Genomic DNA, 12,240 nt, shown 5'->3' with positions numbered 1-12,240 from the left:
AACCGAGTTATTACCGACGATACTTCTAACTGAAATTCACGACGAACGGTGATGATTCACGACGAAAGGTTTGAGGGGTTTTGTTCCTCGGTTGGCAACGAACACGATGGTGGTTTCGGCTCGTCGATCGGAGGTCGGACGGCGAGTAGATCGGAGTTCGAAGTAAGGAGAACGGGAGAGGAAAACTGGAAAATTTTCCAGAAACATACGGGAGTCTGGGGTTTATAATATCTCATAATTAAAAATGGCTAAACCAAGAGTTTAGCCATTGAACTTCCTGCACTTCTTAAAACGGTCTGTTAACTTTGAAATCTTACAATTTAATCCCTTATTTCTTTCAAAATACCAAATTAAATCCACCAATTTATATTTTCTTAAATTTAGCCCCTAAATTGGGGTGTTACAAAAACCTTCTAATAGGGCAAGCATTTCCCAAATTCCCATGAAGTATACTTTTTAAAAAATATACTTTAAAACAAATTAAAAAAATAAAATTATAAGGATCAACATTGTAATTTGATATAAATTAGATCCTTGAGTTTAAGAGCCTAATGGAATTAGTTTATATAAGTATAGTAGAGTTCTTAGGTTATATTTACTAACAATGTGGGATAGAGTTCTTCTACTTTTTTCATGTAATCTTTAATTTTTTAATTTTACTTAATCTATTAAATTAGAGTTTTTATTTTTACTATTGAAATATATATTAGAGTTCATATTAATTAAAATTGAATATTTTTATATGTTGAAATATTTAAAAAAAATTTATTATGAGTTAAATTTTGTTAAGAAATATTTTGATGAGAAAATTGTAATCAAAATTAAAACTAATTGAATAAGTTATTCACATAGATGACCAAAGAGTGTCACATAATTATACAAGCTATAGAATTAACTACAAGTAAATTCATTGATTAGTTACAAATATATTTCATATTTTGGATTGCTAAAATGCATGAACAATGATTCAACAACACTCCAATTATTCGATGATCAACTATATAACACTCAAAGTAAGATTTTATACTCTCGATTTCAACAAAATCGCATGATTCTTTATTATACACAAAACAAATTAACAAACTATATCTTTTTATCGAGGAAGACCAAAATTACTACAAGAGACATAATTCTTTCGGGCAATGAAAACTTACATGCTTAGTTGGCTATAAATTTCATAAAGTTTGTTACCTACTTCAATTTACTTCTTGCTCATATGCATAAGAAATAAACCTATAAGCGTGCCACTTTTTTCAAGTAGCATCAATAGAGTTATTTGGACACACAAAGTGCTCAATTCCTGTAACACCATAAATCAGTACGACACACAGTCAATCGAACAGAATTACCTACTTCAATTTGCTTATTGGTCATATGCATAAGAAATAAACCTATAAGCGTGCCACTTTTTTCAAGTAGGATCAATAGAGTTATTTGGACACAAAAAGTGCTCAATTCCTGTAACACCATAAACCAGTACGACACACAGTCAATCGATCAAAATGCCACACGAAACCATCGGATTGACTAATAAAAAATTTCTTTTAAATTTTTCCTTTTTTTTAAATAACAATTTGTAACCACTCATGCTAAAATAAATCAACTAAAATTTAAATAAAATAGTTTATATTAGGAGCTCCCAAAATAATATTTAAACCATACATACCATAGTTTAAAATGAGTCATGACTCAAACAAAAATATACAAATTGGGGTTTATAATTATACATGCCCTTTAAAGAAAAACTCGAGATGTACTATACACTATCTGAGTCTGGATCACTGCTGTCAAAATGTCCTCGGACTGCTCCTCGACTAACCTGCGTAAGGAAACAAATTCCAAACGCTGAGCTAACTAGCCCAATGCCACACTAACAACTAAGTCATACTAAAAATGTTCAAGTCATGCTCAAGCTAACTGATAACTGCAATAGTGAGTATACTCGTATACTACACTCTCTACTCTACGGTAGACATCATGGTACGGTTGAGGGTTCTGCATCTCGGAGCTTACACACCCCTCTAGTCTATAGAGGTTGGTTGTCCGGAATCTCTGCATCGGTCAATCCCTCGATTATCTCACTCCTTGAGTGTCAGACCTTGCGCCCAAGTAGTTAGCTTTAAGTGCCTCGAGCACTACCTAAGGATATATCCGAACTGAATCTATATTTTCGATAATGCTAGCATTTTCTAAAGGAACTTGGGTGTCCTGATCATTTCCTGAGCACCATCCAAGGCTATTTTTATGTCATCCTAATTGATCTTGTTTCTAAGTGTAATATTAATATCATTAATATTTTCACTTTCAGTCTTATTTGATGATAAAAATGAAGTGTTGGGGTACCTCGAGTCTAATTTCCTTAAAAACTAACATTTTTGCCCAAAACAGACTGAAAGTATCGATACTAGCCCAAGAGTATTGATACTCCTGCAAAAGTTTTGATACTTTATATAAGTACCCATACTTTTAAACATTATGTTCTGCCCAGTTTTGAAACTCCATGTTTTGAAACTCCCATGGAGTTTCAAAACTATGACCCAATGTTTAGTTACTCTTGCCCAGAAACTCACGAATTTGCCCAAAACGAAGAATAAGTATCGATAATATCCCTATAGTATCGATACTCTACCTACAGAAGTCATAAAACACATACTAAAATACTATATTTCAATCCTAAAGACACTAGTGAGGTCCCCAAACATGCTTAAAGTTTTATTTGATCAACAAGGGTCATAATGGAGGCTTTAAACACATCTATAACCCAAAAACAATAATTTCACCATGAAAATGCTTATCATGCTCAATTCAAACATTTAAATTATCTTGAACTTTTAATGACTTACTAAGAGTATAGAAGAATTGTAAAGGTGTTACCATGCTTTTTGGGTTGCTAGAAACTTTCTCAACTTACTCAAGATTCAACTTTTCTCTTCCTTTAGTTCTTGAGCTTTCTCCTATTTCCTTCACTAAACAAAATGAGAATTTCCTTCACTAAACAAAATGAGAAAATGGATTACCAATCCATCTAGGGGTTGAATAACATCTAAACAAACTCCCTATAACTCAAAACTTAGTTAGAATCCATAGATTCTCACAAATATCTCAAGACCCATTTTTGGTTATATGAATAAAAACTAATGAAATTGAGCTTATATTGAAACTTAAAGAATAAAGAGTTGAAAACTTACCTTGGATTCAATCAACTAAACTTGGATTTCTCTAAATTTCTCACTTTAGGAAAAAATGAGAAGATAGGAAGAGTATTTGGTGAGCTTGTAAGGGGGTTAGTTCACATAAAATCATATATTATGAAGGGGTTTTCCAACTTTCAAAATAGCTATGGGTAAACTACACTTTTAGTCCATTTACTTTTATTTTCATGATTTACTCATCCCCAGCAACTTTCTTGGGCCCTATCTCAAGCTCACAAACAACAAACTTGGTCCAACCATAATATAAGGTCCAATGGCTCAACTTTGGGCTTTGGGTTGACTCGAACTATTAACCCGAGATTCGGGGCGTTACAATTCCATAACAAATTAGTAAGTATAACAAACCTAATTTAAATATTCTCATCAAAATATTTCTTAACAAAATTTAACTCAATAAAAAATAAATATTTAAATATTTTAACATATAAGAGATATTCAATTTTAATTAATACGAACTCTAATTTATATTTCAATATTAAAAATAAAAACCTCTAACTTAATAAATTAAGTAAAATTAAAAAAATTAAAGATTACTTTGAAAAAGATAGAAGAAGTCTATCCCACATTGTTAGTAAATATAACCTAAGCACTCCTAAACTCAATGATGTAATTTGTATCAAATTACATTGTTGGTCCTTATAGTTTTATTTTTTTATTTTTTTAAAGTATAATTTTATAAATATATTGAAAATTTGGGAAAGGCTCGTCCTATGAGATACACTTTCATGTGTCATGCTACCTCATCAAAAGTGAGCCCCTTGGGATGCTTCTTTTTGCCACATGTGCAAAGTGCGTTATCCCAAACGTGCCTCTCTACCTCGATTTTAGAAATGATGTTAGTTTAGTAAATATAGAGAAAATAGTGTTTTTTAATTATTTGGATGATTTTCAAATAAAATTGACACGTAGTTAAATGATCAATGATATAATTTACCCTATAATTTATCATAAAATAATTGTTGTGTCCTTAAACTATTACCACTATGTTATTGAGCCTCGTTAAAGTGAAGATAGTATGACACAATATATTAAAAATATATTTAATTTAACCTATAACTAGATTTATAATTCGAATTTTACGCATATTACGTTTTCTCTCTTGCTCTTTTTTTCGTTCTATAAATTAGAATTTTTTCTTTAATTTTGTTTAGTAGATACGAAATCAATTTTGGTATTGGTCATCAATCATCAGTTTTTTTTTTCAAATTTTAATAAGAATAATTATCTTTGTAACACATTTTTGTTTGCCTTTATAACACGTTTTCTGTTTTCTTTCTTATTGTTTGGTAGTTCTTTTTATTTCATTTTTTGGGGTTGGATATAACGATGTCATGAGTGGTAAATATTATGACTATTTGTAATCTTACTAATCTTCCATACTCTGTACCCTCAGACTAAATTTTGATACATGATTTTATATTTATGGATAATTTCTCATGATGTTCGACTCTGATTTGCGATTCTCATTGATATTTCAATAGTTTAATCCATTTATGGTTTGCTTGTCAATATAGTCAAATTTATTCGTATCTATTTATCGCGAGTATTTTAGTTGAGTTTTTAACCTTTTCCATTATGATCCTTGTATGATCTAAAGTAACTAGTTTATTTTCTCGTGTTTAAATTATGTATTTAGTTTACGTTATTAGTTGTAAATCTTTATTGTGATTTTGAATATTTTTTACTTTTTAATAATACTAACAATTTCTATTGAAAAAATTAACCAATAAACTACAACTAAAGTGTTAGTCTAGGCCTTTAATATTTTTAAAATTTGATAGTACATTATATCCTCATTTAAAAAAGCATAATAATCTTTAAACTGAAAAAATAATTTAATCTTTTTATAAATGGAATATGATGTTGACGGTTATTAATGATAAAAAATTTACGGTGTTAACGTGATAATTCATGTTATTAATGATATGATAAAGAGATTTAATTAGTTCTTTTTGTTAAGTTCGAAGATTTAGTTGATTTTTTAAAATATCTCAACTGGACTTGTATCAAATTCAATCTGAATTAACTTGAAGATTTAAATATTGTTTCGAATAAAAAATTGAGTGATCCAGTATTGATCTAACTTGACCATATAAATCTAATTCAAATGAAACTTAAACCAAATATGATTCATACCTGAAACAATCCAACTCAAACTCAATTCGAAGACTCGATTGCTACACCTACGTTTATTTATGATGTCGGTCGGCTGCCACTATTTTAATAGTTTGGGCCAACATTAGGTGTAAAGGCTTGATTAATTGAAAAGGCCCAGAATTCGTCACTAAAAGTCCATTAAACTTTGAATTGAACTCTTCACTTGTCGGGTTTCGACTTGGATTGTTTAAAGATTAAACTCAAAGGTTAATATCAACTAAAGATTTGATAATAAAATCTGTGACTTCTATGAGATTGTATTTAAGAATTTCAATGTCAGGGCATTCCATTGAATATTGGTAGTTAAGGCTCTGCAGCTCCTTATATTATCCCCAGAAAGTCATCAAACATGTGATGTGCTCAAGGAAATGGAGCACCCCACTCATCAATAACAGAAGCTTTTACCAAAAGCAGAAAAATAAACTAAAACTAAACTGTCCTTTTTAATTTAAAAAATTTAATAAGTGGGGAGGAATATATGTTCATAGTACAAACTCAAGCTAAGCAGTACAAACACAAGCAATAGTACAATGTCTAACATGTATGATAAGTTCGAGCTCGATGAATTCTACGATGGCAGACTTGAATTCTATATAATCTAAAGATTCTCCATTGGTGTGAATGGGATATTCTTGGGTCTGGAAACTTGGTATGCTACAAATACGGCCACACAAAGAGCTGCTACTGAGAATAAAAGAGAGAATGCAGAGGCGACATCCCAGGAGCTGCTTGGTTTCGCTGACCCCGTTAGCTTAGAACCACCCGAAGTGAAATCCAACGACACCCAATCACAGTTAATAGTGTAGTGTCCGGATCCGTGCCATGGATTCCCGTCAACCGGATACCAGAGTGCAGCCGACATCTTGCTCGATCCACCTAATGTGAACTGAACATCCTGCAATGCAACAGAGAAGTAACTCAACAAGGTAAACAGTTTTAACAGAAATGAAACACAGTATTATCGTTTATGTTTTGACATCAGAATTATATAACGTATTCAATTTTCATTAAAAATGTCAGCCTTCTGCTAAGGTAGCATAGTCTACCAAAACCACTCAAGTTTTAGAAAGGAACAGACAATTCGAAGCCATGATCCATGACCTCGCTTGTATGACAAGCAACATAAACAGCATGCATACATCATAATACACGATGACTAAGAGAATTTTTATAAATACAAAAATGTGGATTATATTTGATACCATTAGTTAAAAGCCTAAAGCCAGAAGATTATTTTCAAACCTGTTGAAGACGGTCCATGGTTCTCAAAGGCCTAGAAAATTCGAAATAATATGTTCCCTTCTGACCCCCTGTAGAGTAAGGGTTGTCTTCCTCCACAAAACCTGTTAAAAGTATGTACTTTTTCCATTAAGAAATTGAAAGAGGAAGTATTGACACCAAGGCGTAGTTTAGCATCGATATGTTGGTTGAAAAACACAAGAAATAAACCAATTGTATTCCTTCCCTATTACAGAATATAAGGCTCTGTTAGGTTTCTAAATTTTTTTTAACTTTTTTATTTTCCTATTAGAAACAACTTTCATTTTCTATTTTTTTTTTAATGAGAAAACATATTTGATAAATAGATATAAAAGAGTTCCTATATATGAGAAATAAAATAAAAGAGTTCCTATATATATGAATTCGAACTAGGATTAGAAATTTGATATTTAAAAGTTACTGGAAAAGTAATAGTTGTGTTTATAAGGATTTGGTTCAATTCATCAACTAAATTAAAAGTTAAAAATAAAAATAATTTTTATTTTAAACTCCATTATTTCAAAGCATTTTAGTGAAAATAAAGAAAACTTTTTTTAATTTGCGTAAACTACACTAATAGTCACTAAATGTTTAAGTCACTTTCACTTTGGTCACAGAAATCGAAAAACTTCCATTAGTCATTTCAGTTAAGAAAAACTTCTATTTCAATCATTGGGGTGTTAAACCATTAACAAAAACTGGCATGGCACGCTAAAAACTTAAGAAAATATATGGCAGCCGCTGCTCCTCCTTTCGCCGTCATTTCCGCCTTTGTTCGATGATTTCTCCATTCCAAAAAATCACCGAACAACTCTTCTCTTTCTTTCCTTCGTTTCAAACTTATCGAAAAACCTTCTACTAACCTAAAATCTCAATCGAAACCGAACACTAAAACTTTTCAATCCACCATTGTCAAGCATCAGTTTAGCTTGAAACCGAACTATGTTAATCTTCTAGCTAAATGAAACCTTTCCACTGTTGGGATTGACCGACAAGGCGACAACCAATCCATCAGAAACTTGGCCTTTGCGGCGGCTGCCAATTTGGAACCTTTGTTTTTTTTTAAAGAAAACTTCAAGACCATATGAAAGAAGTTCAGTGACTATAATGCACGTTCTAAAATTTTGGTGACCAAAGTGAAAACACCCTAAAAGTTCAGTAACCATCATTGTAATTTATCCCTTCAATTTTTACATATTTTCATTTTCCAAAAACTGTTTTTAAAATTTCAACCAAAACACATTTTCTTCAATCTTTTTCATTTTTCAAGAAAATGCTTGTTTCCTGAAATCAATAGGAGCTTAATGCTTCTTACCAACTTGACACAGGAAATTGCCTATATAAGCTCCAAAAACATGTAAAAGGGTGCATACAACTCGGCAGGTTTGCAAATGGACCATGACTTGTAGAATAAATGCACATCAACATATATAACCATTCTGTTTGTAAATACGATCATGATGGTTTAATTACCTGAATGAACCGTGAAGCTACTGTGCCACCATGCTCCTTTCCAGTCATTCTGTGCACTGGAATCATTTCCTAACAATGAAGAAGGATAAATCTTATTATTTAAACAATGAGGAAATCAATGTTCTATTAAAACCAATGCCTTTTAAAGGGGACAACGGGGCAAAGAAAGGAAAGAAACAGAGCAGGAAGTCATCATTGGATAAAGATATTAAATGAAGCCACAAGAGAAATATAAGTAACAAAAATGTTATTTTTGTCTAGTACATATCTCAAAGTCAATCAATAACTAAAAGACACCAATATGAATCCACTAGCTTTGTTGTAAATCAGACCCCTAGATGTACAACCAATACCTTTTAAAGTTGGCCAGGAAGCAAGGAACTATTGCAGACTTAGAAATGCAGCAGCATTTAGACTCATGGAATAAGACTAGTGTGTAAGGGATTTACAAGTTCTCAAATTGAGACAAAATGACGCCTTCCACCAAGAGTTAGATCGATAAGTGGTTTAAAGAATAGAGTTTCCTAAAAGAATGTAATCTTTCTGATTCATTTACTGAGAAGGAAGAAAACTATTTTATGCATATAGATTGGAAAGGAGGAAGAGGAAGTTAGCATCTGGATGATGAGATTCAAATATAAACCAGAGAAGAAACCCATAGCGTCATATATAATCAAACAAAGCAAAGGAATTTTTATCTTCTAAATAAATAACCCTAAAAAGTGAGAATTGAGATACTGATAAGTCAGAAATTGTACCAGAGAGGAGGAAACAATATCTAACAAAATAAGATCAAAAGGGCCATAATTTCTCCTATGAAGATAATAGTAGGAAATTGGGAGAAACCTAAAACGATAATGAAACAACTGGATTATCCAATCAAAATAGTTCTCTTCCTTCTCAAAATAATATAAGATAGCAGAAACAAGCAACACCTAGAACGGGTAAATTTGATCCTGGTTGAAGGCACTTAAATGAAAAGTTGAAGACAACAAGATAAAAATGTAATTTCAACACTTAAAAACAATACCCAGGCAGGATGATAGCTATCAAAACGCACTAAGATAAATACACAACCATAGTCAAGCAGATTAAAAATAATTGCTGGTGGCTACCTCAATGATCATGACATTAAAGAAGTTATTAATGCTTCAAGATCTTCAAAAGTTCCTTCTAGTAAGTGCAATATCCATTAAGCAAGCAATCTAGTGTCTCATATAAGATAAAAATTTGACTTGTGGGAGTTGTTCTCATCCTATGACCCCTGTAGTCACTTTCTTTAGTGCCTAATCCCACTTTGTTTCACTATGCTAAAAGGAAGTCCCATCGTTTTCATCTCAAATAAGCAAATATCATACTCAAAAAGCAGGCCAATAAGACTAGAGGATCTTAGAATTTACCAGAAGGACCCATGCCATCAAGGTATCTACAGTGCGGGTTCCAAGAATACACATCAACCAAATGACCAAACCTGTCGGCAAATAAAAGTATTATCATAAAGTACGAAATTCCAGAACATTTTTCCACAAGAGTACATTGTTTCACTGCACTATTGTGATGGCGAATAATACATTGTACTACTTCAAACTATATTGTGATGGCGAATGATACATTGTACAACATTACCTATCACCTCCATTTCCCTCTCCGTTATCAATGGGATTGCCACCATAAAGCCTTCCAGGTATAGCATTTCCAATAGAAAAGTGCATAATGTCAACTTCATGTCCCTTGCAAGTCTTGTTAGTGCAAGAGTCCCTTTGTTCTTCACAGCCACCCATCTTGCACCACAGTAAACTATTTCTCAACTTTCAAACTTGCAACAAAGGAAGCTAACAAAGAGTATCAAAGAAAGATAAACATGGCACAGGATAAAATAACTTACATTATGATAAGTAGCAAGGTCGCCAATTTGAAACATGAGAGCTACAGATGGACATTTGGCGTTGTCCCTGCATTAAAGAGTAGAAAACCGGTTAGCCATAAGGCGTTAACATAGAGAAGTCAGAGTCCGTGAGGGATCTAGAAATATTTTTTTAGGGTGAGCACACATATATTAATAACACAAAATTTTTGTATGTGAATGAGCACAAATAAAATCTCAGGGTGTGGACAACTAGTAAAATACATAACTAACATAAGGAAATTCGGATGTCAATGGATTCAGCTGAAAATTTCCTCTATTCAATTCCAGCTACTGAAAGAATGAAAACTGAAACTCATACCACAAGAAACAAAGAAAGTGAACAGATTCCGCATGCCATGCATGATGGCATCATGATTTAATAAGCTTCCTTTGCTAACCATTTGCGTGAGACACCAGCTAGCTATTCAACTTTTTATTGGACATCTCACATCTTAAACAGGACCAAGAATGACCAACATCTGCTGGGGTTCCAATCTTAATGGCTAACCCATAAAAAAAGAAACTAAATCTAGTTCTAATTAAAAAGGAGCTTACCCTTTGGAGTATGCATAGTCCCCATCAACTTGCAACAAGAAGAAGATATCATTCCCATCATGTAAGGCCTAAGACAATCCCGCGAAAAAGTTTGACATCAAAGTCATGGCTAAATGTTATTCCATTTTGAAATCCAAGCAATAGGCGATAGCATTTACCTTCACCGTCATTTTCCCATCTCTGTATTCGTGATCCTCGTCCGGGTCAAGAGCAGGGAGGAGAGAGAACTCGAACCCATCAATGTCTTTCCAATCATCGGCGTGACCATCGAGGGTTATGACTCCGGGTCTGAAATCCGCCTGGACTTGGATCTCCGAGTTTGTCTCGCAACTCCACTCACCAGATTCCTCATGCGAGATGACTCTTCTGATTAGCCCGGATCCAAACACCAATAACGTTAGCAGGATGAGGCGAAGCAATGACATCATCGTCGACCACGAATTTTCGTTATTGGAGCAATTTATTCGGATTCCGTCTCTTGTTTTACAAATTTAAATCGTTCCACATCCAATAGCCGACGTTGAATCAGAGTCTTTGACCTTTTAATATTACAAAATTATACAGTAATTGTCGTTGTATTGCAATTTCCTTGCATCTTCATTTGTTTGATTAGTACTACTGCTTGTTTTAATCACAATTACATAATTATTAAACTTCAATTCCAAGGTTTTGATATAAAACACAAAAACATAACCTTTTGAGTTAATAATATTTTATTAAAATATAAATTCATTTGATTATTTGTGATTAAAATTTGTTTATATCTTGAATTATAAATAAATTAAATATTATATTATCCCTAATATATCTTCAACTAAGTGGAATTTATATCAAGTTTTGTATACTTTTCCCTTTATATTTTCACTTTTTTTTAACCTGGTGATGGATGAAACAACATGCATAAGTTTTGTAATTCGCCTTTGTCTCCATTGATTTTACCAATAATGTAACGTAACATTATCCTAAACTGCAACCATTGCATTATTTATATTTTAATATTATATTTTATCAAATAAAATGATATGTGTCAATTCGAATCGTTTATTTAAATATTATATTAAATTTCACTTTTTTTTAAATAATATTAATTTAAATTAGTATTAATTATACTTAAATTAATTTCAAAATTATATATGAATTCTTCAGTGCATTTTTGTGATTTCAATAAAATTTAATCAAACATTTATTCATTTAACTTTTACAATTCTACAATTGTTTATAAAAGTTAAAGTTAATTGTTATGAACATATTATCCAGTTCCAATGACTGTTTTTTTATATAAGTTGAAGGTCTCATTAAAAACTTCCTTCATATTCTTCCACATACTTAAAAGTATGTTGAAGAACATAGGAAAGAAGAAAAGAGTGTCTCATATTTTATTAAATAATAGACTAAGTACATATGGTAACACCGATCCCTCATATAGGAATATACACCATTACAAACCATATCACCTAGAAATCTTACATCTTCAAACAAAAAGCCCCTAAAACAATAACCCTATTTCTAAAATACGAACAATCACGATCCAATAGGAGGAGCAAGTTCTAATGAAATATCACAATCTTTAGGGACCCAAGAATTAGGTTTGAAGGAATGATCAACTTCATGCACCAAGATATTGAATAAATTATCACCGACCTCAACTCCAACAACTCATCAATTCTCCATTGAGCA

At 32.1% G+C, this 12,240-nt stretch overlaps 1 protein-coding gene across 1 annotated transcript; it reads right to left on the bottom strand.

Annotated features, from left to right (window-relative positions):
- Positions 1-5,788: 5,788 nt before the first annotated feature.
- Positions 5,789-11,090, bottom strand: LOC120120223. Its single transcript, XM_039139904.1, has 8 exons — positions 10,722-11,090; positions 10,564-10,631; positions 9,988-10,054; positions 9,729-9,883; positions 9,503-9,573; positions 8,103-8,171; positions 6,612-6,712; positions 5,789-6,264 (listed from the first exon to the last, which is right to left on the bottom strand). Exons 1-8 carry the CDS (start codon positions 10,989-10,991, stop codon positions 5,968-5,970), a joined length of 1,098 nt encoding a protein of 365 aa, XP_038995835.1. The 5' UTR covers positions 10,992-11,090; the 3' UTR covers positions 5,789-5,967.
- Between the last annotated feature and the right edge of the window lie 1,150 nt (positions 11,091-12,240).

Source organism: Hibiscus syriacus, unplaced genomic scaffold, assembly GCF_006381635.1.
Source record: "Hibiscus syriacus cultivar Baekdansim isolate YM2019G1 unplaced genomic scaffold, ASM638163v2 tig00110333_pilon, whole genome shotgun sequence".
NCBI lineage: Eukaryota > Viridiplantae > Streptophyta > Magnoliopsida > Malvales > Malvaceae > Hibiscus > Hibiscus syriacus.
Note: the sequence above shows the minus strand (reverse complement) of the source record. Positions and strands in the feature narration are given on the sequence as shown.